Source organism: Oncorhynchus nerka, linkage group LG5, assembly GCF_034236695.1.
Source record: "Oncorhynchus nerka isolate Pitt River linkage group LG5, Oner_Uvic_2.0, whole genome shotgun sequence".
NCBI classification, from domain to species: Eukaryota; Metazoa; Chordata; class Actinopteri; order Salmoniformes; family Salmonidae; genus Oncorhynchus; species Oncorhynchus nerka.
The window spans coordinates 65032163-65056583 of record NC_088400.1 but is presented as its reverse complement, the minus strand read 5'-3'; the positions used below and the strand labels follow the sequence as shown (position 1 = coordinate 65056583).

General features: G+C 45.4%; 2 protein-coding genes and 1 long non-coding RNA gene across 3 annotated transcripts; 2 read left to right on the top strand and 1 right to left on the bottom strand.

The window, feature by feature from the left end:
• Positions 1-12455: 12455 nt before the first annotated feature.
• On the bottom strand, positions 12456-13754 carry LOC135571739 (uncharacterized). The gene is made up of 2 exons (XR_010463890.1): positions 13552-13754; positions 12456-13260 (listed from the first exon to the last, which is right to left on the bottom strand). It is a non-coding gene; the product is annotated as an uncharacterized LOC135571739 (long non-coding RNA).
• Positions 13755-14477: 723 nt separating this feature from the next.
• gucy1b2 (guanylate cyclase 1, soluble, beta 2) lies at positions 14478-19455 on the top strand. The gene is made up of 15 exons (XM_065018199.1): positions 14478-14510; positions 15626-15699; positions 15787-15881; positions 16305-16465; positions 16577-16676; positions 16746-16951; positions 17175-17277; positions 17393-17496; positions 17600-17816; positions 17914-18110; positions 18193-18316; positions 18487-18635; positions 18770-18916; positions 19010-19164; positions 19263-19455. The coding sequence occupies exons 1-15, from the start codon at positions 14478-14480 to the stop codon at positions 19453-19455; spliced, it is 2058 nt and encodes a 685-aa protein (XP_064874271.1).
• Positions 19456-21207: 1752 nt separating this feature from the next.
• On the top strand, positions 21208-24038 carry dleu7 (deleted in lymphocytic leukemia 7). The gene is made up of 2 exons (XM_029649138.2): positions 21208-21498; positions 23542-24038. The coding sequence occupies exons 1-2, from the start codon at positions 21208-21210 to the stop codon at positions 23746-23748; spliced, it is 498 nt and encodes a 165-aa protein (XP_029504998.2). The 3' UTR covers positions 23749-24038.
• Positions 24039-24421: the final 383 nt, after the last annotated feature.

Genomic DNA, 24421 nt, shown 5'->3' with positions numbered 1-24421 from the left:
GAAGGATGAGAGCAGAGGAGAGAGAGTTAGCTTTAGCAGTGCGGAGCGCCTCCGTGATACAGAGAAGAGCAGTCTCAGTTGAATGACTAGTCTTGAAACCTGACTGATTTGGATCAAGAAGGTCATTCTGAGAGAGATAGCGGGAGAGCTGGCCAAGGACGGCACGTTCAAGAGTTTTGGAGAGAAAAGAAAGAAGGGATACTGGTCTGTAGTTGTTGGCTTCGGAGGGATCGAGTGTAGGTTTTTTCAGAAGGGGTGCAACTCTCGCTCTCTTGAAGACGGAAGGGACGTAGCCAGCGGTCAGGGATGAGTTGATGAGCGAGGTGAGGTAAGGGAGAAGGTCTCCGGAAATGGTCTGGAGAAGAGAGGAGGGGATAGGGTCAAGCGGGCAGGTTGTTGGGCGGCCGGCCGTCACAAGACGCGAGATTTCATCTGGAGAGAGAGGGGAGAAAGAGGTCAGAGCACAGGGTAGGGCAGTGTGAGCAGAACCAGCGGTGTCGTTTGACTTAGCAAACGAGGATCGGATGTCGTCGACCTTCTTTTCAAAATGGTTGACGAAGTCATCTGCAGAGAGGGAGGAGGGAGGGGGAGGAGGATTCAGGAGGGAGGAGAAGGTGGCAAAGAGCTTCCTAGGGTTAGAGGCAGATGCTTGGAATTTAGAGTGGTAGAAAGTGGCTTTAGCAGCAGAGACAGAAGAGGAAAATGTAGAGAGGAGGGAGTGAAAGGATGCCAGGTCCGCAGGGAGGCGAGTTTTCCTCCATTTCCGCTCGGCTGCCCGGAGCCCTGTTCTGTGAGCTCGCAATGAGTCGTCGAGCCACGGAGCGGGAGGGGAGGACCGAGCCTGCCTGGAGGATAGGGGACATAGAGAGTCAAAGGATGCAGAAAGGGAGGAGAGGAGGGTTGAGGAGGCAGAATCAGGAGATAGGTTGGAGAAGGTTTGAGCAGAGGGAAGAGATGATAGGATGGAAGAGGAGAGAGTAGCGGGGGGAGAGAGAGCGAAGGTTGGGACGGCGCGATACCATCCGAGTAGGGGCAGTGTGGGAAGTGTTGGATGAGAGTGAGAGGGAAAAGGATACAAGGTAGTGGTCGGAGACTTGGAGAGGAGTTGCAATGAGGTTAGTGGAAGAACAGCATCTAGTAAAGATGAGGTCGAGCGTATTGCCTGCCTTGTGAGTAGGGGGAAGGTGAGAGGGAGAGGTCAAAAGAGGAGAGGAGTGGAAAGAAGGAGGCAGAGAGGAATGAGTCAAAGGTAGACGTGGGGAGGTTAAAGTCGCCCAGAACTGTGAGAGGTGAGCCGTCCTCAGGAAAGGAGCTTATCAAGGCATCAAGCTCATTGATGAACTCTCAGAGGGAACCTGGAGGGCGATAAATGATAAGGATGTTAAGCTTGAAAGGGCTGGTAACTGTGACAGCATGGAATTCAAAGGAGGCGATAGACAGATGGGTAAGGGGAGAAAGAGAGAATGACCACTTGGGAGAGATGAGGATCCCGGTGCCACCACCCCGCTGACCAGAAGCTCTCGGGGTGTGCGAGAACACGTGGGCGGACGAAGAGAGAGCAGTAGGAGTAGCAGTGTTATCTGAGGTGATCCATGTTTCCGTCAGTGCCAAGAAGTCAAGGGACTGGAGGGAGGCATAGGCTGAGATGAACTCTGCCTTGTTGGCCGCAGATCGGCAGTTCCAGAGGCTACCGGAGACCTGGAACTCCACGTGGGTCGTGCGCGCTGGGACCACCAGATTAGGGTGGCCGCGGCCACGCAGTGTGGAGCGTTTGTATGGTCTGTGCAGAGAGGAGAGAACAGGGATAGACAGACACATAGGTGACAGGCTACAGAAGAGGCTACGCTAATGCAAAGGAGATTGGAATGACAAGTGGACTACACGTCTTGAATGTTCAGAAAGTTGAGCTTACGTAGCAAGAATCTTATTGACTAAAATGATTAAAATGATACAGTACTGCTGAAGTAGGCTAGCTGGCAGTGGCTGCGTTGTTGACTTTGTAGGCTAGCTGGCAGTGGCTGCGTTGTTGACACTACACTAATCAAGTCGTTCCGTTGAGTGTAATAGTTTCTACAGTGCTGCTATTCGGGGCTAGCTGGCTAGCTAGCAGTGTTGATTACGTTACGTTGCGTTAAAAGAACGACAATAGCTGGCTAGCTAACCTAGAAAATCGCTCTAGACTACACAATTATCTTTGATACAAAGACGGCTATGTAGCTAGCTATGTAGCTAGCTACGATCAAACAAATCAAACCGTTGTACTGTAATGAAATGAAATGAAAATGTGATACTACCTGTGGAGCGAGGCGGAATGCGACCGGGTTGTTGAGTGCGGAAGTTCTATTCGGTAGACGTTGGCTAGCTGTTGGCTAGCTAGCAGTGTCTCCTACGTTAAGGACGACAAATAGCTGGCTAGCTAACCTCGGTAAATTAAGATAATCACTCTAAAACTACACACTCTAAACTACACAATTATCTTGGATACGAAGACAGCAAAGACAACTATGTAGCTAGCTAACACTACACTAATCAAGTCGTTCAGTTGAGTGTAATAGTTTCTACAGTGCTGCTATTCGGTAGACGGTGGACGTTTGCTAGCTGGCTAGCTGCTGGGCAGATAGCAGTGTAGACTACGTTAGGACGACGAAATACGATAATTACGCAATTATCTTTGATACAAAGACGGCTATGTAGCTAGCTAAGAAGAAATTGCTAAGATTAGACAAATCAAACCATTGTACTATAATGAAATGTAATGAAATGTAATGAAAAGTTATACTACCTGCGGACCGAAGTGCGGATGCGACCGCTCGCTCCAACCCGGAAGTTAAACTGACTTGCCTAGTTAAATAAAACATACAATTATCTGTTTGGTCCCTCAGTCAAGCATTGAATTTTAAACACAGATTCAACCACAAAGACCAGGGAAGTTTTCCAATGCCTCGCAAAGAAGGGCACCTGGCCACTCTTCATCCATCAGTGAATATCTGTGGACCGACCAAGGTCCACTGTCACCCAGGAGCCTGTGTCCATGACATCGACTCCCTCCTGCCCACGGTTCTGGCCAACTACTCCAATATTGACACCATCGTCACTCACATAGGTTTTAACGACCTGGTAGTGCTCCAGTTCTCCTTGTCAGAATAAGTAACAGAGGACTTGGAAATCATATCAACTCCTGCAGAAAAGGCACTATGGTTATTGTGAGAAACCTAACTGATGTTCCTTTAACTCCGCCTTCTAGTGAGTTGATACAAACTGTTATCTCCTACCATTCTGATAAAACGTGGTTGTAATGTTAATAATTTGGTTTTTATTCCATTGGTCACCTCGAGGCAGATGGCATTGGGGCGGCAGGGTAGCCTAGTGGTTAGAGCGTTAGACTAGTTACTGGAAGGTTGCAAGTTCAAACCCCCGAGCTGACAAGGTACTAATCTGTCGTTCTGCCGGTCATTTATGAACATTTGAACACTGTTAACCCACTGTTCCTAGGCCGTCATTGAAAATAAGAATTTGTTCTTAACTGACTTGCCTTAAATAAAGGTAAAATAAAAAGTTGAATATGGCACTTTTAAATGTTAGAGCAATCACAAGTAAGTTTATTGCATGTTACTCCAGTTTCAACTGTTCTGCCTTACTATTATTCGACCATGCTGGTCATTTATGAACATTTGAACATCTTGGCCATGTTCTGTTATAATCTCCACCCGGCACAGCCAGAAGAGGACTGGCCACCCCACATATGTTCTCTCTAATTCTCTCTTTCTTTCTCTCTCTCGGAGGACCTGAGCCCTAGGACCGTGCCCCAGGACTACCTGACATGATGACTCCTTGCTGTCCCCAGTCCACCTGACTGTGCTGCTGCTCCAGTTTCAACTGTTCTGCCTTATTATTATTCGACCATGCTGGTCATTTATGAACATTTGAACATCTTGGCCATGTTCTGTTATAATCTCCACCCGGCACAGCCAGAAGAGGACTGGCCACCCCACATAGCCTGGTTCCTCTCTAGGTTTCTTCCTAGGTTTTGGCCTTTCTAGGGAGTTTTTCCTAGCCACCGTGCTTCTACACCTGCATTGCTTGCTGTTTGGGGTTTTAGGCTGGGTTTCTGTACAGCACTTTGAGATATCAGCTGATGTATGAAGGGCTATATAAATAAATTTGATTTGATTTGATACTCACAGAAACATGGCCGTCATCTACAGCAAAGTAAGATAGCATTTCTTAATAATGGGTTCAGTATTACCCTGTGCTATGGGCAACAAGGTAGCAAGAAATAGAAAGTGGTGATCAGATGAACAATGGAGGATATGTCAATTCAAAGCCCCTTGGGAATAACTAGGTCCAGAGAATGGCCACAGTTATGGGTGGGCCCAGTAACATGTTGGATAAAGTCCATAGAGCTTAAAAGATTAATGGCCTTGGAGTCAGTCTCTTTGTCAACATGAATATTAAAATTGCCCAACACTATGATTTTGTCATAGTTCTCAAGACCAATAGACAAGAGTTCAGATAAATCAGTAAAGAAAGTGGGGCAGTGCTTTGGTGGCCTATTGAGTCTTGTGGCCAGCAATGGTGGCTGACATTTAAACAGTATAGCATGATGCTCAAAAAACCCAAAGTCGCCAAACGAAAAGTCCTTACAGCTGAGAGCATTACTGAAAATAGAGGCTGTCCCCCTCCACTTTTTCCTTTTCTGATAGAGCATGAAAAGCTGTAGTCCGGGAGGAGACTTCAATAAGAGCAGCACTTTCCTCCACATCCAAATGTAATGAGTTTGCAGCGTATTTCAGAGATAAGATTAGATAACATTAGGCTTGGTATCAGTCAAGCAAGATCTGATTAGAAGTTTGATGACGTGCCCTAGCCTACCAAGCAAAGGCACTATGGATGTATTTTCCCTGGTTGACACAGACATGCTCAGGAAAGTGATATCACAACTTAAGCCTTCTACCTGCCTTCTTGCTCCTATCCCCACCACCTTCTTCACAACCGTTTTCAATTGCATATCTGAAAAAGTGCAAGCTATAGTTAATCACTCCCTGTTCACAGGCACTTTCCCCACTGCACTAAAAACTGTTAGGGTGAAACCCCTTCTGAAGAAAAGTTGTCTATTATTCAGCTCTTAGCAATTTTCCAACTTTCCATTCTTAAGCAAAATTCTGGTGAAATTAGTGTTTGAACAGCTAAATGCTTTTTTAAGTGCCAACTGTATTTTTGAACAATTCTAATCTGTGTTTTTATGCCCACCACAGCACAGAGACAGTCTTAGTTAAAGTAGTAAATGATCCTAGAGCCAACACAGATGCCAAACAACTTTCTGTCCTTGTACTCTTAGATTAAGGTGCTGCATTTGACACTGTTGACCATGATGTCCTTCTGGAAAGACTAGAGAGGTGGGTTGGCTTCTCCGGTCCAGTTCTAAATTGTTTTAGGACCTATTTAACCAGTCAAGTGTTTTTTGTAACATAAAAATTCATATCACATGTGCCTTCCACATGGTTCGATTTTGGGTCTGGTACTGTTCAGTTTATATATGTTACCCCTTGGCAGCGTTATCAGAAAGCACAGCATTGATTTCCACTGCTACGCAGATGATATGCAACTTTATTTTGTGTGTCACAAAAGGATTTTAGCTCCAAGGATAAATTATTAGACTGTATTAGGGATTTAAATACTTGGATAGCTCACAATGTCCTCCAGCTAAATCATCATAAGATCAAGGTACTTATTGTTGGAGCCAAAGCACAAAGAGAGAATCTAGTCGCACATTTTAATTCATGCTCTTCTGTCTAGTCTACCCAAAAAAGTCATTGGCCAACTGCAAAACATACAGAATGCTACAGCATGGGTACTGACAAAGACCAGATGGAGAGAACACATTACACCAGTTTTAAGGTCTCTGTACTGTAAAACATACAGAATGCTACAGCATGGGTACTGACAAAGACCAGGCGGAGAGAACACATTACACCAGTTTTAAGGTCTCTGCACTGTAAAACATACAGAATGCTACAGCATGGGTACTGACAAAGACCAGACGGAGAGAACACATTACACCAGTTTTAAGGTCTCTGCACTGTAAAACATACAGAATGCTACAGCATGGGTACTGACAAAGACCAGGCGGAGAGAACACATTACACCGGTTTTAAGGTCTCTGCACTGGCTGCCTGTGAGTTTTAGAGTACATTTTAAGATTCTTCCATTGGTTTTTAAATCAATCCACGGTTGTGCACCCCAATACATGTCATACATGATTTTAAGTTATTTACCCAGTTGGTCCCTCAGGTCCTCTGGCACTGGCCTTTTAACTATCCCAAATCATTGGACTAAGATGCATGGAGAGACAGCCTTTACTTATTATGCCCCAAGCCACTGGAATAGCGTGCCAGAGAACCCGAGGGGGGGCAAAACTGTGGACATATTTAAAATGTATATTTTTAGCTTTGCTTTTCCTTAGGGTTCTTTTTGGTTGTTCAGTTGGGTGTCATTATTTTTTTACCTGTAAAGCACATTGCATTGCATTCCATGTCTGAAATGTGCTGTATAAATAAAGCTTGATTGGATTTGATTTGACCTATTGGTAGATTGGTAAACATTTTAAAAAGCAGACATTGAATATCCCTTTGAGCATGGTAAAGTTATTAATTACACTTTGGATGCTGTATCAATACATCCAGTCACTGCAAATATACAGGCCTCCTTTCTAACTCAGTTGCCAGAGAGGAAAGAAATCTCTCAGTGATCTGACCATGAGGCTAATGGTGACATTAAAATAGTTACAGAGTTCAATGGCTGTGATAGGAGAAATCTGAGAATGGATCAACAACATTGTAGTTACTCTACACTACTAACCCAAATGACAGAATGAAAAGATGGAAGCCATTACAGAATAAAAATATTCCAAAACATGCATCCTGTTTGCAATAAGGCAAAAAAGTACAACTGCAAAAAATGTGGCAAATACATGAACTTTATGTATTGAATACAAAGCGTTATGTTTGGGCAAATCCAACACAACACACCACTTAGTATTATCTTCATATTTTCATGCATGGTTTTATGGGTAACCTAAAACACAAGGCCAAATATACACTGGAGTTGCTTACCAGAGCTTGAAGAATTTAAAAAATAATAATGGGCTAATACTGTACAATCCAGGTGTGCAAAGCTATTAGACACTTACCCAGAAAGACTCACAGTTGTAATCACTGCCAAAGGTGACTCAAGGATGTGAATACTTACGTGAATTAGATATTTCTGTACTTAATTTTCAAGAATTTCTAAAAACATGTTTTCACTTTGTCATTACGGGGTATTGTGTGTAGATGGGTGAGGATTAAAAAAATTTATTAAAAAAATGTGAATTCAGGCAACAGACTTTGACAACAGACTTTCAGCACACTTATAGGGAAGGACACTCAACAAGCACATTGCTTACTGTAACGGCGTTCTTCGTTTGTAGAATGAAGAGAGTCGGACCGAAATGCAGCGTGTAGGTTACTCATGACTTTAATGAAAGATATGACGGTACATGAAATAACTGAAATACAAAACAACAAACGGAACGTGAAACTAATTACAGCCTATTGTAACGGCGTTCGTCTGTTGAATGAAGAGAGTCGGACCGAAATGCAGCGTGGTGGTTACTCATGATCTTTAATAAAGGAAACAGCGATACATGAAATAACTGTGAGAAACAAAACAACAAACGGAACGTGAAACTATACAGCCTATCTGGTGAATACACAAAGACAGGTACAATCACCCACGAAATACAACGTGAACACAGGCTACCTAAATACGGTTCCCAATCCGAGACAACGAGAAGCACCTGACTCTAATTGAGAACCGCCTCAGGCAGCCAAGCCTAACTAGACACACCCCTAATCAACACAATCCCAATTACTACAAACCCCAATACGAAACACAACATATAAACCCATGTCACACCCTGGCTTACCCAAACATATACCAAAAACACAAAATATAATAACCAAGGCGTGACAGAACCCCCCCCCTAAGGTGCGGACTCCGGGACGCACCTCAAAACCATAGGGAGGGTCCGGGTGGGCGTCTGTCCATGGTGGCGGCTCCGGCTCGGGACGTGGACCCCACTCCATGAATGTCCTAGTTCCTCCCCTTCGCGTCCTGGGGTAATCCACCCTCTCCGCCGACCATGGCCTAATAGTCCTCACCCTGATCCCCACATAACTGAGGGGCAGCTCGGGACAGAGGGGCAGCTCGGGACAGAGGGGCAGCTCGGGACAGAGGGGCAGCTCGGGACAGAGGGGCAGCTCGGGACAGAGGGGCAGCTCGGGACAGAGGGCAGCTCGGGACAGAGGGGCAGCTCGGGACAGAGGGGCAGCTCGGGACAGAGGGGCAGCTCGGGACAGAGGGGCAGCTCGGGACAGAGGGGCATCTCGGGACAGAGGGGAAGCTCCAGGACTGAGGGCAGCCCGGGACTGAGGGCAGCCCAGTACTGAGAGGCAGCCCGGGACTGAGGGAAGCTCAGACTGAGGGGAAGCCCAGTCCTGGCTGGGGAAGCCTATGCAGTACTGACTGCTCCATGCAGACTGACAGTACTGATGCAGGGACGCCCAGACTGAGAGGGCACCTCTGGCGGATCCTGGCAGATGGCAGCTCAGGCAGGTAGTAGGCACCTCTGGCGGATCCTGGCCTGGTAACTCCTGGCTGGCTGGCGGATCTAGCTGGCTCTATGCAGACTGACAGCTCTGACTGCTCCATGCAGGCTGACAGCTCTCTGCAGACTGGCAGATCCTGGCTGACCGGCACCTCTGGCGGATCCTGGCTGACCGGCACCTCTGGCGGATCCTGGCGGACCGGCACCTCTGGCGGATCCTGGCGGATCCTGGCGGGCACCTCTGGCGGATCCTGGCGGACCGGCACCTCTGGCGGATCCTGGCGGACCGGCACCTCTGGCGGACCGGCACCTCTGGCGGACCGGCACCTCTGGCGGACCGGCACCTCTGGCGGATCCTGGCGGACCGGCACCTCTGGCGGATCCTGGCGGACCGGCACCTCTGGCGGATCCTGGCGGACCGGCACCTCTGGCGGATCCTGGCGGACCGGCACCTCTGGCGGATCCTGGCGGACCGGCACCTCTGGCGGATCCTGGCGGACCGGCACCTCTGGCGGATCCTGGCGGACCGGCACCTCTGGCGGATCCTGGCGACGCTGGGCAGACTGGCGACGCTGGACAGACTGGCGATGCTGGGCAGACTGGCGACGCTGGGCAGACTGGCGACGCTGGGCAGACTGGGAGCACTGGCAGCGCTGGGCAGACGGGGAGCACTGGCGGCGCTGGGCAGACTGATAGCTCTGACTGCTTCATGCAGACTGACAGATCTCTGCAGACTGGCAGCTCGGGCTGCTCCGAACAGGCAGGAGGCTCCGGCTGCGCTGAACAGGCGGGAGACTAACAGCGTAGGAGAGGAGAAAAGCGCTGGCTGCGCTGAACAGGCGAGGCGCACTGGAGGCCTGGTGCGTGGTGCTGGAACTGGTGGTACTGGCGCGAGGACACGCACAGGAAGCCTGGTGCGGGGAGCTGCTACCGGAGGACTGGTGTGTAGAGGTGGCTCTGGATAGACCGGACCGTGCAGGCGCACTGGAGCTCTTGAGCACCGAGCCTGCCCAAGCTTACCTGGCTCGATGCCCACTCTAGCCCGGCCAATAGGAAGAGCTGGTATGTGTCGCAGCTGGCTCTGCACCCGCACTGGAAACACCGTGCGCTCCATAGCATAACACGGTGCCTGCCCGGTCTCTCTAGCCCAACGGTGAGCACAGGGAGTATGCGCAGGTCTCCTACCTGGCATAACTACTCTCCCTTCTAGCCCCCCCCCCAATAAAATTTTTGGGGTGACTTTCCGGTTTCCAACCGCGTCTCCGTGCTGCTTCCTCATACCTGCGCCTCTCCGCTTTAGCTGCTTCTATTTCCTCCTTGGGACGGCGATATTCTCCCGGCTGCGCCCAGGGTCCTTTTCCGTCTAATATCCTCTCCCAAGACCAGAAGTCCCTATATTGCTGCTCCTCGCAATTAACAGGGAGAGTAGGCTCAGGTCTGACTCCTGACTCAGCCACTCTCTCTCTGCGCTCTCCCCCGTTACTTTCGGTTTTCGCTCTGCGTCGCCGTGTTTTCCTTTTTGACTCCATTTGCCTGTAGCCCTCTTCGCATTGCTGCAGTGAATCCCAGGCGGGCTCCTGCACTCTCTCTGGGTCGTCCGCCCACCTGTCGATTTCTTCCCACGTCGTATACTCCATGCCTCTACCGTCCATAACGTCCTCCTTTCGCTCCTTCCAGTTTTCACGCCGCTCGGTCCGTTTATGGTGGGTGATTCTGTAACGGCGTTCGTCTGTTGAATGAAGAGAGTCGGACCGAAATGCAGCGTGGTGGTTACTCATGATCTTTAATAAAGGAAACAGCGATACATGAAATAACTGTGAGAAACAAAACAACAAACGGAACGTGAAACTATACAGCCTCTCTGGTGAATACACAAAGACAGGTACAATCACCCACGAAATACAACGTGAACACAGGCTACCTAAATACGGTTCCCAATCCGAGACAACGAGAAGCACCTGACTCTAATTGAGAACCGCCTCAGGCAGCCAAGCCTAACTAGACACACCCCTAATCAACACAATCCCAATTACTACAAACCCCAATACGAAACACAACATATAAACCCATGTCACACCCTGGCTTACCCAAACATATACCAAAAACACAAAATATAATGACCAAGGCGTGACACCTATCTGGTGACTACAACACAGAGACAGGAACAAACACCCACCAAATACCAAGCGAAACTCAGGCTGCCTAAATACGGTTCCCAATCAGAGACAACGAAAGCACCTGACTCTAATTGAGAATCGCCTCAGGCAGCCAAGCCTATACCACACCCCTAATCAGCCGCAATCCCAAATAATACAAACCCCAATACGAAACATAACATATAAACCCATGTCACACCCTGGCCTACCCAAACATATGACAAAAACACAAAATACAATGACCAAGGCGTGACACTTACACAAATGACTGATGATTGGCTGAGAGAAATTGATGATAAAATGATCGTGGGGGCTGTCTTGTTAGACTTCAGTGCAGCTTTTGAGTCTGCTGCTGGAAAAGCATATGTGTTATGGCTTTACACCCCCTGCTATAATGTGGATAAAGAGTTACTTGTCTAACAGAACACAGAGGGTGTTCTTTAATGGAAGCCTCTCAAGCACAATCAAGGTAGAATCATGAATTCCACAGGGTAGCTGTTCAGGCCCCTTGCTTTTTTCAATCTTTACTAACGACATGCCACTGGCTTTGAGTAAGGCCAGTGTGTCTATGTATGCGGATGACTCAACACTATACACGTCAGCTACTACAGCAACTGAAATGACTGCAACACTTCACAAAGAGCTGCAGTTAGTTTTAAAATTTGTAGCAAGGAATAAGTTAGTCCTAAATATTTCTAAAACTAAAAGCATTGTATTTGGAACAAATCATTCACTAAACCCTAAACCTCAACTACGTCTTGTAATGAGTAATGTAGAAATTGAGCAAGTTGAGGTGACTAAACTGCGTGGAGTAACCCTGGATTGTAAACTGTCATGGTCAAAACAGTTTACAACAGTAGCTAAAATGGGGAGAAGTCTGTCCAGAATAAAGCACTGCTCTGCCTTCTTAACAACACTATCATCAAGGCAGGTCCTACAGGCTCTAGTTTTGGCGCACCTAGACTACTGTTTAGTAGTGTGGTCAGGTGAAAATGACAGTTGGCTCAGAACAGGGCAGCAGGGCTGGCCCTTTAAAGTACAGCAGCTAATGGAGATCCCTAATAAATATAAATACAACAAAATGTGAAATAGGTCAAGGGCTATGAATAGTTTCTGAAGGCACTTTATGTTGTGCCCATATGAATGGTAGTAATCATTGAATAGTCGAGACTTGTTTTCTGGTGGAGTGACAACAGCTACGTTCAAATGAAATAAAACAGAGAAAATTTTAGCAAAATATGGTGTTCTGTTTCTAAGTAAAATGACTGAACATAAATGTACAACTACATTTGACTCTCGTAGGTGCTTCCTTATGAACCTGGATCTGAGGGCAGTTATGGTAACTAACATCTACAGTATTTTCATAGACCTAAATATCTATCTTCACTATCTGGAATGGACCTACATTAAATGGAAATGAATAATGATAAGAAACAAGTGCAGGCCTATTCTATCCCTATTTGTTAATAACATCAACACAGAATAGAGTACAGGATTCATTCCATGCCATCCTGTTCCAGTGTTCCAGTGATGGTGAATGTTAAGGCTGGCTTCCTCTCCATCAATAATAAATAGTTGAAAGAACAAAGTATAAACACTGCACATTTAGTTAATAAATGAACATCCTTCAATCAAACAAATGCAATAAGCAGTAGGCCTGTAATGCTATTTAATTCACAGGAAGGGTTGAACAGGATATCAAGCACAGGTTATTATCATTTTTGTTTGTACTTTTTACCACTTTTTCTCCACATGTTCCTGATATCCAATTGGTAGTTACAGTCAGTCTTGTCGCATTGCTACAACTCCCGTACCGACTCCAGAGAGGCGAAGGTCGAAAGTCATGCGTCCTCCGAAACACAACCATGACAAGCCACACTGCTACTTGACACACTGCTCGCCGAAAGCCAGCCCCACCGTTGTGTCGGAGGAAACACCGTACAACTGGCGATCGTGTCAGCGAAAAAGCATAGGTTATGAAGGATAGTGAAATGACATACAAAATAAATAACATTGTTCCATAAGCCACTGTTAAATATGTCCATGGAGAATGAAGAGGCAAGCTTTACACGACATAGTTTTTAGTGCGACTCTGCGAGAGACTTGGAGATGAAATCTGACAGGGTACCAGTGTCCGTCCGGCTCCTGATGACTTCCCTCTCCCTGTTGGTCCAAACCGCTCTGTAGAATGGGGTGATGCCATATTCCTCACTAGTTGGTCTCCTGGGACCAGTCCCTTTTCTTGATGAGCCGATCTCTGTTTCACCGCCTCTTTCATGATATGGTTTTCCATATTTTCCCTGCCATCAACCCCGATGTTGGCGCATTCGGAGAGATGAGGGTAGAAACTACCCCGGTCTGATGTTGGCTCTGATAGGGACGCGTGAGCAGGAGTGAGTTCTCTCGCCAAGTCTTCATGGTGATCAATGCCCCAGAGTGCGCTTTCACACAACATCCCTGTGTAGAACAAGACAGTAAATATAGTATACATTTATACTGTATGTTCTGCTGTAGTTGAAGTGTTACTCGAATTACAACTGAAAAGCCTCCATGCTCTAAGCTGTATTTTCGCTGTGTTTTAGTATCTCTACCTTATCAGTTACACCATTGTCATTGCGTTGCCCTCCATGTCAAATGACTCACGCTGATTACAAAACCCATATAACACAAAAAGCGTTGAGAATGGCTGTGATTTGTTGTCGATCTTACAAACTCAGTATTTAAAGAAATAAACGTTCAAGGTCTCACCTGCTTCACCTTTGGCAATGCTGCACTTGATTCAGCTGTAGGCTATTGGTTCTTCTCTTCCTGAAGATACACCAGAGATGGTCTGGGAATGATTTCTCTACTGTCTCTGGTTACACACCGCGCATAAGCACTTTACTGAAGGAGGGGATTTCTTTTGGAAAAGTACATTGAATTAAAGACGAACAGGAAATACTGCCAACTGTTATGATCATTGTAAAATGAAAATTGCTGTGACGTAATGTCAGAGCAATTTTATGTTAGTTTTAAAAAAGTAGTTGGTTCACGTGTTGGTTCACTAAAAATCAATGTTTGTTTGATTCCAAATCACCTTGACATTTGACCCTCCTTGAGGGGTCTGGAAATTTCCCGACAAACTGAACACGAACGTTACTTTGATCCTGAGCACTAACCCACCTTTTACAGCAATGATCAAAGTAACTTTGCGTCAGTTCACACTTTATTTTAGGGAGCCAAATGTTTTTTGGAAAGCATACCAGGAAGTATCCGTTTTTACAATTGAGTGTCTTGTCTTGTGTTACACGTGATGTGTTGTGACACTTGTAAAAATGTATTGGGGGAACAACAGCATTTATAGCTCGTGGGAAAGCATCATAATTGTTTATTTGAAAGCGTTGGGATTCAAAACACAACAGTGTAGTTTATATTGCCACTACAAAATGCAGGGCCTAATCTGTGTGTTCAGTCATGAAAACGCTCGGAAAAGACAGACATCTAAACTTTACAACTGTTTATGGTTTTTGCAGACTATGTCAAGTCATAATATATTAGAAAAATAAAATAGCTTCCTTTTGCATCCAAAGACTGAAATGCGTTATTTACTTCAAATACACCATATTCCAATGAGGCTGTTAACCCTTAATCTCACATGCAGCCTGCAACATTGACCTGGACACTATTTTAGGACGATGGACAAGGACTTCCAACCAATAACAGTTCAGGCAACTGTGTGTGTTCTATACTACTGATTTACAGACCTACAAAACATTAGGAACACATTCCTACTATTGAGTTGCACCCCCTTTTGCCTTTAGAACAGCCTCAATTTGTCGGGGTATGGACTCTACAAGGTGTCGAAAGCGTTCTACATGGATGCTGGCCCATGTTGACTTTATACTTCCCACAGATGGGTTAAGTTGGCTGGATGTCCTTCTGGTAGTGGACCATTCCTGATACAGATGGTAAACTTTTGAGCGTGAAAAACCCTGCATCATTGCAGATCTTGACACAAACCAGTGTGCCTGGCACCTACTACCATCTCCCGTTCAAAGGCACTTAAATCTTTTGTCTTGCCCATTCACGCTCTGTATGGCACACATGCACAATCCCTGTCTCAATTATCTCAAGGCTTAAAAATCCTTCTTTAACCTGTCTCCTCCCCTTCATCTACACTGATTGAAGTGGATTTAACAGATGACTTCAATAAAAGAACATGGCTTTCACCTGGATTCACTTGATCATTTTATGTAATGTTTTGTACACTCAGTGTATATTGTATCCACAGGAGGTTGGTGGCACCTTAATTGAGGAAGACAGGTTTGTGGTAATTGCTGGAGCAGAATAGGCAGAATGGTATCAAATACATCAAACGTGTGGTTTCCATGTGTTTGATGTCATTCCATTCACTCCGTTCCAGACATTATTATGAGCTGTCCTCCCCTCAGCAGCCTCTACTGATTTGATCAACTACCAAGAGAAAGAATACACATTGAGAATAATAAAAGAATTGGAAGAATTGAAGATAGGATTCATGCAACAAGAAGATGGGACTGGATGCCATGTAATGTCTAATTCTCACCATATGGTGGCAGTGTAATCGTGTGTGTGTGTGTGTGTGTGTGTGTGTGTGTGTGTGTGAGAGAAAGAGAGAGAGAGAGAGAGGAGTTAGGGGTTCTGTACATAGAGAGTACAAACCAGGAGGACGAGGACAGAGGGATACCAGAGAGATGGTGAGTATGTCTGTTTGTTGATTTTAACATCAAGTCATTCTAGTTTTGCTTTAGACAACTATGATATCTCATATCGCTCTCTTCTTCTTCGCTGTTTGTGTTCGCAGTACGGATTCATAAACACCTGTCTGAAATCTCTGGTAATTGAGAAATTTGGTGAAGAAACATGGGAGAAACTGAGGTCTGGTATTTTGTGTACTAAGTAACTGTTGATGTAAATTTGAAACGATTCAGGACATGAGTATGCCAATTCTCTCTATCTCTTCAGGACCCTGGCAGAGGTCCAGGACACATTCATGACTTATGAGATATACGATGATGTCATAACTCTGCGTCTGGTGCAGGAAGCATGTACTATGCTGGGTAAGTACCAGTCTCTACGTTCTTTACAATTCTATAACAGTGTTTAATCTTGAACCAGAAACACAGGTCAGTGTTTTTGATACCCTTATATCAGTGGTTAGGAGTGTCTACCTCCTCGGGGAAGGGGGTGTGTTTGGCCAGGTGTTAACAACGTCCCTGCTGAGGCCCTCCAGGTGAGGTCAGGTGTTAACAACGTCCCTGCTGAGGCCCTCCAGGTGTGGCACAGGTGACCCAAGTGTGGCCCAGGTGTCCTGTACCCGAGGGGTCACCCCAGAGCCTGTGGACATGACACAGTGTCAGGGTTAGAATTATGGGACAGTCTACTGTCCCAAACTAAGGGGAGAGATAGGCACCATTTAGTTTGACAGTTGGTGATGATATAGTGATGACAATGATGATGATGTGGTGGTGTTGTGGCCACAGACATGCCTTCTGAGGTGGTGCTGAAGCTTTTCGGGGAGTACTTCTTCAGCTTCTGTAAGATGGCGGGGTACGACACCATGCTGCGTACGCTAGGGGGGAACCTGGTGGAATTCATTGAGAACCTGGATGCCCTTCACAGCTACCTGGCTCTCTCCTACCAGGTGACCTTCTCTTTACGGCCTCTACAATGGGTAATCTATTATGTATTTCAATCCATTAGAGCCCAGATATTAAAAAAAAGATTATGTATGCAATAAATATCCTTCTTCCAGGAGATGAACGCTCCCTCGTTCCGTGTGGAGAAGAACGATGATGGGAGGATGTTGCTTCATTACTACTCGGACAGGAAAGGCCTATATCACATTGTGCCAGGTACGGTAATCATCCATACCTAAAGTGTACCTTTAATCTAAGGAGGTTATCTCTTTTCTCTCTGTGCAGGCATCATTGAGGCGGTGGCCAAAGACTTCTTTGACAGCGAAGTGAGCATGACCATCCTTAACCAATCAGAGGAGGACGAGCGCACAGGGAAGAAAGAGCATGTGGTCTTCCTGGTCTCTCAGAGGAGCCGAGGGTCAAAGAGGGATTTCCGGCCCCAAAGAGAGAAGAAGGAGGTAACCAAGGAGGATGAGGAGATTGATAGGAGGGTGAGAAGTTTATTTTGTATTTCAATTTGTCATGATTCAAAACAAGAGTCAAGTAGCAGTGTTTAAGTATTACATGTTTATAATGGAATGAAAGTAGAATGAGGTCTAGAGGGTTAAAAAATAAGAGCAAAGTAGTCTACACCCAGCAGACACCGTGATCTCCAGGGGTTCAGTGTGAGATCTCTGGTGTATTCCTCTGGTTTGGTAACAGCATCAGGCAGAGGCATTGGAGAGGATGAGAGCCAGGTGTGCCAGTCTGCCCCACTGCCCTGCTGGGAAAAGATCACGCTGGGACATGGTTAGGAGCGTTGTCATGTTTGGAAAAGGTCGGGCTCTTTCTTTACTTGAAGTGTTCACTCCAAAAGCAAAGTTTGTTGGACTCTTTCATGTTGATATGAGAACATCTAATGAGAACGATTCTTCTGTGCCCCTCCCCCACAGATAACCTTCTGAAGACATTCACACCCTGCTACCCAGATAAGCTGTGGATGGAGGAACAGGCATTCTGCAATGCCTTCCCTTTCCACATTGTCTTTGATAAACAGGTAAGGCAACTTGTGTCTTTCTAAGTTTATGCAAAACAATAATTAAGCAGCTATTAGTCCTATTGGTACATTGTTACCAGTACTCTTCTCTATGTGTGCCCAGCTCAAGGTGAAACAGACTGGGATTAACATCCAGAAGTTTGTCCCTGGGCTGCAGACGATGGACAGCCGTCTGGATGAGTACTTCAGCATTGTCCATCCGCAGGTGACCTTCAACATCGAGAGCATCAGGAAGTTCATCAACAGCCAGTTTGTCCTGAAGACCAGACGGGAGATGGTGCCGCTGGCCTCTCAGCATCAGTCCATGCTCAAACTCAGAGGTTCAGTCAAACTCCCCTTCTCTGATCCGATGTCTGATTGTGCAGGTTGGCTCTGCATTGTGTCCATGGTATCACTGAATAACTCCCCTGTACCCAGGTCAGATGGTGTGGATGGAATCTCTGGGCTGTATGGTGTACCTGTGCTCCCCGAAGCTGCGCAGCCTGCAGGAGTTGGAGGAGAGGGGTCTGCACATCTCCGACATTGCCCAGCACGACACCACCCGGGACCTCATCCTGCTTAACCAACAGCGTCTGGCAGAGATGGAGCTGTCCAATCAGCTGGAGCGCAAAAAGGCACATACATCTCTCCTACTTTGTCCGTTTCTCATCTCACTGTTTTCTCATCCTCTTTGTCTATCATGTTGTAATTTCATAGGAGGAGCTGAGGATCCTCTCACGCCACCTCGAGGTGGAGAAGAAGAAGACGGAGACTCTGCTCTACGCCATGTTGCCTCGCCACGTAGCCAACCAGTTGAAGGAGGGCAAGAGGGTGGAAGCAGGTACGATGGCAATGTCTGCCTAATTCCATATCTACCTGGTCCTCCAGACAGGGCCAGCATATCTGCTGCCTTTCATTTTGTTCTACTGTTCAAATGAGCTAGAAGACCTGTGTAATGAAAAGTATGGCCGTTACAAACATCTCTGCTTCCCCTTTCTCCCTCTATTTCAGGTGAGTTCCAGGTGTGCACCATCCTGTTCAGTGATGTGGTCACCTTCACCAATATCTGTGCTGCCTGCGAGCCCATCCAGATCGTCAACATGCTCAACTCCATGTACTCCAAGTTCGACCGCCTTACCAGCGTCCATGACGTGTACAAGGTATACAGAGAGAAAGAGAGAGGTACATGAAGGGGTAAATGAAAGGTTGAATGAAGGAGAGGAGATAAGGGAAGGAAAATTATTGAGATACAGCCAACCTTTCAACCTTGCTATGAATGCCTCGGCTCTTCCAGGTGGAGACTATTGGAGACGCCTACATGGTGGTGGGTGGGGTTCCCATTCCAGCTGACAGCCATGCAGAGCGGGTGGCCAACTTTGCCCTGGGTATGCGTATCGCTGCCCGGGAGGTGACCAACCCTATCACTGGGCAACCCATCCAGGTGACTTTATAGTCCAAAATGAGCTGTTCTTTAATGAAGCTATGGAATTGTGATTTAAAGTGACTGTGTGTGTGTGTGGTGTGCGTGTGCTAGATTCGGGTGGGTCTGCACACAGGTCCAGTGCTGGCTGGTGTGGTAGGGGACAAGATGCCTCGATACTGCCTGTTTGGAGATACGGTCAACACTGCCTCCCGCATGGAGAGTCACGGAGTGCCTGACCACATACACCTCAGCCCCTTCACATACAGGTAGTGCCAACATGGCTCCCAATCAGATTTGCCAATATAGTTGGCCGAAGAACTTAGTTCTTATGGTTCTGATTCTCTCTAACTATACCTATCTGCAGTGCGCTGGAAGATAAGGGCTTTGACATCCTGGAAAGAGGAGAGATCCAGGTGAAGGGGAAAGGCCTGATGACCACCTACTTCCTGCTGCAGAACCTGTGTGTGTCTGAGGACACCATCATGGCCAGAGGGACAGGAGAGCCCTGTGTGTACAGAGACAACCAGCAGGGGGTGGGAGAGAGCGAGAGAGGTTAGGCAATTTGGGCTTGTTCGAATTGCTAGCTAGTAGGGAGGAAAAAAAGGTTATTAAACAACAAAACGTGTTTATTATTGGACAAGTTATACAGCCTTCATTACATATCAGAAGATATGAAATATTCAGATTCATATGATACAGCCAGATAAAGGAGTCTTTCTTGTCCCATTTAGACACAGAAGAACCAGACAGTGTGAGAAAGGAAGAAACGAATGGCCAAACCATGGCATTTGCTTCTTCTTTGGGTGACCTCACCAACGAAGACACACCTTTTCTGGGAGACACTACACATTTTCAAAAGGGCCACCTCAACGACGCGAACTCACGATTCTGCCGACTGCTCTAAGTATGTGGAGTTGGACTCCATTTGGAAGCACATCATTTGAAAATCTGAGACCATTTAGGAAATGAAATGTTGAACTCCACAAAGGCATGCTAGTTCTGACAGTTTCCAAAGAATCAACAATGTTTCTACACATGCTTGCTAACCCACTGGGCACAGATGTCAATTCAATGTCTATTCAATGCTGGTTCAACGTAATTTCATTGAAATGACGTGGAAACAACGTTGATTCAACCACTGTGTGCCCAGTGGGAAGTTTTATAAATACTGTAGACAGAAAGTGATAAATCGGTATCTCAAATTTTTGTTGATGATCCAATGGTCTCCACGTTGATGCAACATTGTAACCACATTGACAAAATGATGTTTAGATATTCTAAACAGGTTGATTCAATCTGTGGGTGACTGCCGCCTGCTGGGGGACACCTGGGGTTGCCATGGGGTGGGGACACCTGGGGTTGCCATGGGGTGGGGACACCTGGGGTTGCCATGGGGTGGGGACACCTGGGGTTGCCATGGGGTGGGGACACCTTGTCGGTGCATCATTGCCTTTCCCTCATTAGCACTTTCCTGGGCCTTCAAATGAGTGTAAATGAAATAAGAGACGAGGAAAGGTAGCAGCCATTATAGAAAAGACAAGCTTCATGTGCAGCTGCTGTCAACACCAGAACTCTGCCATAGCTAATACCCTAATGCCCCCCAGGCTTGTATTCGATAGTAGAAAGATAGCAGAGAGACGGATCTATTGAATAGAGATGCTGTCGTTTTGGGATCCCGAGTGGCGCAGCATTCTAAGGCACTGCATCTCAGTGCAAGTGGCGTCACTACAGTCCCTGGTTCAATTCCAAGCTGTATCACATCCGGCCGTGATTGGGAGTCCCATAGGGCGGTGCACATTTGGCCCAGCGTCATCCGGGTTTGGCCGGGGTAGGCCGTCATTGTAAATAAGAATTTGTTCTTATTTAGGTTACATTTCATTTTTTATAGTTTGGGGTCTGCTAGACAACAGCAAGGAATGTCTCCTTTCTCTCCTCTCAGCCTTTCCAGATGCTAATCATGAGTACACAGTAACTGTAATCTGCATAAGGAGGTGTTGTTATATAGCCTAAACCTTGTACAGTTGGGATGTTCTTAGACGTGTTTAGTTTAGGTCTGGTTCCTCATTTTCCAACTCCCTGTGGCCCTTTTCGCTGACTAAAGTAAACAGATAACAGTTGAGAAAAAGTGTCATGTGGTGTGTGTGTGTCTATGTATGTGTGTGTATGTTGGGAAAGTGGCTGTCATTAACATTTTAATTACCACAAATACCAGCATAGCACAACAATTGACGCGTGAGTGGGAGAGGTGGAGACTCTTGTGAATTTTAAGCGCACCTAGGTGCAATCGCGCTACAGGCAGCGACACAGAGATGGAGACAGCAACGTTGCAGTACTGTCCCATGGAGCACCAAACAGAAGCACTGAAGTTGCTACAGAATGTGCGCCCTCACCAAACAGCGATCAGTAGGCCCAGTAAATTTGGACTAGAAAAACAAGTGACAACCATCCACGACTCGTCAGCAGCGGCCCGCACAATAGCAGAAAAGGCGCGTGAAAGTGTCATTACGCAGCTAATCGATATTCTAACCCAAATACTCACAGTCGAGGAAGAAATCAGTCATAGTTTGTTTCAGGATCTGAGGACATTTCTGCATCCTAAAGTGAGTGTTTTATCCCTTATATGAAATTCTAATTTCTTGGTGAGTGAGGTTTGCATAATTTGACAAAAAGTTTGATATCGTTCTATTTGGTTGATAGGCTAGAGATTAGAATAAAAATTATTATGAATGAGAAAACAATATTGTATGAATATCAAAATATTTTGTATATGTTAAAAAAAACTGCATTTGTTATGACTGACTCATGTTGGCTAGACGTAAAAGCTTCCCAGTCGAAACAGTTCACGGATACATTATGAAGACGTTTTTGTGACGTTTTGGTCTTTTTTTCGTGAAGGGTATAATTGCAGACCGCAATTAGGGGCGTTTTCTGATATAGGTGTTTCTTGATATCAATTTACACCAATTGATGCTAGCCATTGGTCTGTGGCCGTTTATTTTATGTCTGGACAACAGTTGTTGACAACTGTAGCTAAGCCTATCCCTTTTCTTAACTTGAATCGTTAATAATCCTAACCTGACACGTACGTTATCCTAACCTTTATGTTTTGTATTGTAAAGCAATTCAAAATGTCAAATATAGAAAGAACAAACAAAGAGTGTACAAACAACATTCCTTGTCTGCTCTTACCAGTTTCTAAACGGTCGTCACTAGTTACCACAGCCACAAAGTGATTGCTTCCTACAAGAGCACAAAACGTGTACATTTCTAGACATATTTAAAAGCAAATCTAGAGCCGATTCTGTAATAATAATGGTATGGTAATAATAATGCATTTCATTTTGTGAAGTGGTTTCTTGCATCAAACAACAAGAACATTTTCATTTTGTCTAAAGGACAAGTGGATAAACAGGTTAATGTCAAACACAGATTTTTTTTTCTTCAAAGGTCTCATGGAATGTTGGCCTACATTGAACACAACACATTGACTTCTACTGTAGGCTGAATGATAGAACAGCAATTTCCAAGTTCAAATGTTATGGAATGCATTTTCTCAGTTGTTTTTGATGGTAGGCCACACTGGTAGGCCTATATTATGATCAAATTGCCACAGTAGCTTACTTGAACAATGTCTGAAACTGTAATTTAAAGCGGGTACAGCCTCAGTGTTTACAGTAAAATCGAGCTGGAAGTTGAAATTTGCTCAGTGAAATAAACATTTTGAGGAAACATTGCTTCTCTTACTTTATTAGTTAACAAATATTTATGTGGATTAGTCCACATTAGTTATCCTAAACTGCGATGTAAACAAATCATCTGTAGCAAGAGCCCATCAGTCTAGTCTGACTAGTTTTCATGCACATTACTTCACTAGAGAAATACTGCACCAAACATCTAGATGTAAATAATCATTAAAAAAAATGTCAATTTGTTACAGATTTCTTGATTTACCTTAATTAATTGAAGCTATTTTGAGGAACTGTACTGGCTATGTTGTTGCTATGATGACACGAGCGACAAACAATAGTAATATTGCCGCTTTTCCTTTTTTTCAAACAAAGGTCTTCGGGAGTATGCGAGCAGAGATGTTCTCCTAGCCGAGTTCTGCTAGGAGCAAACCGAACCTATGTATGCGGACGCCTCTACCAAATATGTTTTATAACTAACGCAAGATAGACCAGAGCCTGTCGTTTCCAATGGGAGCAAATAAATTATAGCGGGTAAAACAAGCGAGGCGGTGAACAGAGCCAAGCACGACCTAGTGAGAACCTATTGGCTCAATCTAGCATTTATTTGCATATTTCCGTTAGGGAATGCCTACTCTGTGAAATGTGCGTGTGCAAGAACTCAAGTCTCCCTTGCACTCCTAAACAACACCATTTTTAAAACTTTGGCAAAGTGTAAAGTCTACAAAACTCAATCCATTCTGTTTGTTATAGATTTTAGTTTTGGAAATTGTATGAGATTTAGTTTCATCAGCCAAAATCCATCTCGCTCCATCTACTCCCACTGCCGGCCACTGGGTTTCCTCTCATCACCATATTTGGTAGTGAGTGGAAACGCCAACCTGATACTTCACATATATACATCCGGTGAAATATCTGGCTCATTGTTCTATCTGTGCCTCTACTCTCTCCACCTAGGTAAGCATAGAGCTGAGGAACATCTGTGTGCGCATGGCAATGAGGGACTCTGACTGTCAGAAGGACCGGGACCTTAGAGATCTGCAGGACTGTTTAAAAGCCATGGTGGACAGTCTGGTGTCTTCTCTCATCAACATGAACCATCCCGTGGCCGTTCAGACATCACGCACGCTTGAAGAGATATATCTGAGTTTACCTGAAATCTGAATAGCTAATATCTCACTTTACCTAATCTCAGGGTTGATAGCCTATTGTTTACTTGAATGTACTTTTTAAATAATTTATTTTATTTCAAATTATTGGAGGTGCAACTATGTAGGCCTCCTTTGTAAAAAGGAATGTCCGAAGAAATGATACTGGGACAAAAATGTGTGTTATGCAAAGTGTTTTATACAAATCCTCCTTAAAGGCCTGAAGTTTCTGTCAGTTTGAAAAACCTACCAGTAATTCCAGTTCCCAACAGTTGTGTACTGTAGACCTGCCCACGGTGGATTGGCCTTTCCAAAGTATAATTATGTTTCATTGGGTAATAAACATTGATTGAATCGTTGTATGATGTTGTTACTTCACATTTCCGTGGATATATGTTTAGATCTGACCTTTAATACAAGGCGTGACTAAAAGGGCTATGTGGATGAATGAGAAGCATGGGGCATGCCCGCACATTACAGCTGTTGTCACCAGATGGCGCTATTTATCAAGGAAGTAGTTCAAATCCATTATCTTGGTATTTTGTGCTAGCCCAGCACTGAAGCACCTGATTCAACTAATTTACTATACATCAAGCCCTATAGACCTTGTTTAGACTCTGTGGATCCCAGGACCAGGATTGAAGAGCATTGCTCTTAAGAAATAGTGGTTCTTAAAAGGCTACAAGTTG

What these genes read in the sequence shown, in the direction of transcription:
- gucy1b2 (XM_065018199.1), top strand. Translation starts at nt 14,478, where the DNA reads ATGGACAAGGACTTCCAACCAATAACAGTTCAG. An exon ending in ATGAGGAGATTGATAGGAGG is followed by an intron (nt 16,952 to 17,174) that starts GTGAGAAGTTTA and finishes CATCAGGCAGAG; the next exon opens with GCATTGGAGAGGATGAGAGC. An exon ending in CGTTGTCATGTTTGGAAAAG is followed by an intron (nt 17,278 to 17,392) that starts GTCGGGCTCTTT and finishes CCTCCCCCACAG; the next exon opens with ATAACCTTCTGAAGACATTC.
- dleu7 (XM_029649138.2), top strand. Translation starts at nt 21,208, where the DNA reads ATGGAGACAGCAACGTTGCAGTACTGTCCCATGGAGCACCAAACAGAA. An exon ending in GGACATTTCTGCATCCTAAA is followed by an intron (nt 21,499 to 23,541) that starts GTGAGTGTTTTA and finishes CTCTCCACCTAG; the next exon opens with GTAAGCATAGAGCTGAGGAA.